The sequence below is a fragment of the Vombatus ursinus genome, unplaced genomic scaffold, assembly GCF_900497805.2.
Source record: "Vombatus ursinus unplaced genomic scaffold, bare-nosed wombat genome assembly UNPS02014692.1, whole genome shotgun sequence".
Lineage (NCBI taxonomy): Eukaryota > Metazoa > Chordata > Mammalia > Diprotodontia > Vombatidae > Vombatus > Vombatus ursinus.
Window position 1 is genome coordinate 1 of NW_020954470.1, and position 4,099 is coordinate 4,099.

The 4,099-nt window shown below is 34.3% G+C and overlaps 1 protein-coding gene across 1 annotated transcript; it reads right to left on the reverse strand.

Annotated features, from left to right (window-relative positions):
- Nucleotides 1-718: 718 nt before the first annotated feature.
- LOC114042688 (E3 ubiquitin-protein ligase HUWE1-like) lies at nucleotides 719-3,826 on the reverse strand (the record flags this gene model as incomplete). Its single annotated transcript, XM_027861374.1, has 7 exons — nucleotides 719-1,033; nucleotides 1,169-1,319; nucleotides 1,683-1,783; nucleotides 2,415-2,514; nucleotides 3,046-3,114; nucleotides 3,211-3,258; nucleotides 3,755-3,826. Coding segments are annotated over 7 exons (717 nt in total), but the record flags the coding sequence as incomplete, so codon positions are not given.
- Nucleotides 3,827-4,099: the final 273 nt, after the last annotated feature.

Below are 4,099 nucleotides of genomic sequence, written 5' to 3' on the forward strand. Positions count from 1 at the left end.
GGTAAGAGGCATTAACAGTAAATATTGGGGAGACTAAAGCAAAAAAGAAATATTTAAACGTAGTAGGCGGAGCTGGGAACTTGTCCACTAATTCGGGAAAACAATTTGGTATCCAAAAGAAGTTAAAGTGATTCCAATTCATAACTGATTTCATTCTGTATTTGCAATGACATTATTGTAATTGCCTAAGACATGTTTTCTTGTCTTTAAGCTAAGTTTAGAAGTTAAGTGGTCTATTCTTATTTCAAGTAAATCTATTATCTTCTTCCCTCCAGTTGTCCTTTTGGAAGTCTGGTCTGTTATCTCTGCCAGTCTGGTTTGTTATCCCCATACCACTAACCAACTTTGCAGGCAGACACAATTTATCACCAACAAAATGGTAGGAGAGGTGGTTGATAACCCTGCTTACTCCATCCCCAGACAAACATACTGTTTTTCACATCTATGATGCTTTCATTCAATGATCACTTAATAAACTGGTTCTGCTTGGAACTTGGTGCCTCAATTTACCCTTAATTTACACCATGACAGTATTATGCAGGAAATTTAAATAGATTGTCTAAAATGTTTTTTATTTAAAAAAAACAAAACAAAACAAAAACCCCCACAACTAAATGGTGGTTATGGGTAGTATTATCAGGAAAAAAATTAGGATAGAAAATAAAAAAAGGATCTATAATTATTTTGAAGGAGAAAATGATAAACATTTATCTTGTTTACTAGTTACCATTTCTCTTAGTCACTGGGACATACAAAGGGATATAAACATAAATGTAATATAATTAATAATATAAAACTAGGAGTATTATGCACACATTTTAGTTAGCTCCTTGTGAGTTTCTGTATACTAATTTAATTCATGATTGATCATTCTCTTTTCGCACTAACACAAACAGTAAATGTATCTTAAGTAAGGCTTCCATCATGCCACAGGATACCAAGGCTTCACCACCTGCGTCACAGCTGGCCAGGTGATACAAGAAGGAAAAAAGAGCAGTGGCAAATTGGTGAGGGTAAGGTTCCATTGAAGGATCTATAAAAGAGAGAAATGGAAAACTCATCATTCTAAATAAAAGCTGCAGAGTTTAGATAACACATCTTGTCAGATAAAGTGGAGAAAATAACTGCCTTTGAATGAATTATTAATTATTATAATTATTAATCTTACCAATCATGGCTTGGATACAGTTTCGAACAAGTACAGGTAAAAATCCATAATAGGAGGCAGTTCCACTGCAGTCAATAATACTGCTAAGTTTGGGAGTCCTTTCCAAGTGTACAATTGATGTTAATGTCCTTAAGGATGCTGCCTTAATATCCTATGAGAGCAAAGAGTTACACAACTCAACCCTAATTCTACCAACTACAAAATTTTCTTGAATATTTAAGTAATTAATATAAATTTGTTCAGAGCAAAATCATGGTATTTGCATCAAACTGGAATTCTCACACTTGTAACAATCTTCACAATATTTATTTTAATATATTTCAAAGATAATATTGAAAAGGAGACGATTCTGTTCAATTCAAGGAAACAACAGCTTTGATCATCTATTTCTGTGATTGATTGTGATGCTAAATGACTGATTTAGCTTCCTTACTATCGTGTGATCCCGGAAATTTTTACAAATGAAACTTCTGAGAGGCAAGTCCCACAAATTAAATTAACAATAAAAGCCTACCATCAGATGCTTATCTGTTATTTGAAGGACATCTACCAACTCTTCTATTAAGCCATTATACAGGATACTATTTGCTGATTCTTGTAAGGCATTTGAATACACTGAAAGGAAAAGAATCAAAGAATTGGTCATGGACTAAACTGACTTCTGACAACTTTAAATAACTGGTGAAGTCATATACATGAAGTAATACATGAAATATAACATACAAATCGATAAGATAAGAAAGCCCTAGAATTAAGCCAATAAGCAAATTAAGACAAGAATAAAAAAAGGTGAAGGATTAATTTTTGAAGTGATATGGGATATTGATGATTACTGAACAAAATGAAAATTCTGCTCTTTGAATCAAAAATTATTTTTTACAACATTACTGAATATTGATTCACTTAGTCAATACACATTTATTAAATGTACTAGGTTAAAAGGCAAAGGAAAAAATAAATCTTACTGACTGACCAACTTCTTCTTATTTCTTTATAAGCAAGATCATCTTCCCTCTCAGCCATACTCTTGAATGTAGCAAAGGCCATAAGCTTTATTGTCACAAAAGCTTGGTAACATGCCTGAAGTCAAATCCACTTTCAGATATCAACACTAACTATGTGACCCCTGCCTAAGTCACTTAGCTTTGATTTGCCTTAGTTCCCAGTTTCAGCAAGATGAAACTAAGGGAAATAAGTGACTGAATTAGTCACTGTCTGCCATAATTAAAGAATTTTTTTCTCTTACCTAATATGGAAATTGCATGTAGTCTTGCCTGAACAGCCTGCAGTCTCTTCTTGTGATTAGAAAAACTATGGGCCAGCCGTATATGTGTAAACAACAGCATCTGTGATAGGAACAAAATATATTCTGATTTTCTGCTTTATTATAAAATGACAGATACTTTCCTGGGATGCCCTTTACTGCTCATTTTCCCTTTCATGCCCACTGGGATGGAGATCCACAATTGTGAGATTCTGCTGTTTTCAGTCATATCCAATTCTTTATGACCCCATTTGGGTTTTCTTGGGAAAGGTACTGTAGTGATTTGCTATTTCCTTTTCCAGTGTATTTTACAGATGAGGGAATTGAGGCAAACTGGGATAAGTGACTTGTCTAGGGTCACACACCTCCTAAGTGTCTGAGCCCATATTTGAACTCAAGATGATTCTTTTCCTGATTTTATAATGTATGACCCCACCTAACATTAAAAGAGTCAATAATCTTACTATCCAGATGGGATGAGAAATAAAGGGATTATGGGGGAAAAGCTGATGCTTATGGTTGATTCTGTTCATTTTTACTACTTAAACATTTCCTAAACAAAAATCTCATCAGAAATTCCCTCCCTCATCCCCAATCTGTAAATAGGCAATACCTGCTTATCTTTTGGAATGCTGTATATTTTGGTAAGAGATTCCACGATTTCAGAAGAACTTTCTGAAATCTGCATCAGAGAGCAAGACAATGGTTAGAAAAGAAGCAGGAAAAAGGCATCTGACAACTGGGTTTTCAATACTCACTGTTTTAAGTTTTTACTTACTTTGTCAAGCTGCTCTATGTGAATGTAATGTAGTGTGTTACTGGCAGTCTAAAAAAGAAAGATCAAAAGAAGAGAGGTATAAAGATATGATAGGGGGATACCTCTGTAGTCAGAAATCAATTTGTCTGGACTACGAGCACTTAGTTAACTCAGAAGTTCTTGTTTTGTGATGTAGTCACTACGAATAATTATATTTGATAAAGATAAGTTATTATTTTTGGCTATGTCAGCATATATATGAGAAAGGGTTAGGGTTGGATTCAGGAACCATAAAAACCTAGAATCAAAGAGATGAGATTTTATTTTATGAAAGCAAACACATAAATGAACCTTATTTAAGACACTTATTTGAATTTTGACCCTAATGAGAACCTTAGATTCAAGATACTCCACATGCAGGGTAAAGTCTCTTGAGTTCCAGCTACAGTGGCTGAGAAACCTGACACATATGGGAATCAATCATTCAAATAGAGGTATTTCTCACAGCTTGCCCTGTTAACTGACAGTTGTAGACTCTACTAAAACAATTTTGTATAAGACTCACCCTTTTTTCAACTCTGACCTCGGCCCCTGGATCTGCATAGAACTCAAAGTGTAGTGTACTTGCACTGGGTGGGTATTTTTGTGTATAAAGCACAGCACAGAATCAGATATTGTACTTGGATTGTATTGCATATGACAAAGACATACTTCCCTCTCAATCATGAAATTTAGCCCCTTTCCCCATCTGGCAAACCCAGAATTTTCAGTCTTTCCTGATAACTGAGACTCACACAGCAAAAGCAGAAAAAAAATGTGAAACTAATTAAGTTTTTGTGTAAAAGGATTCAAATGTCTTTACTCCTACATTTTAGGACCACAGACTAATACATATTATATTTTTCACTTT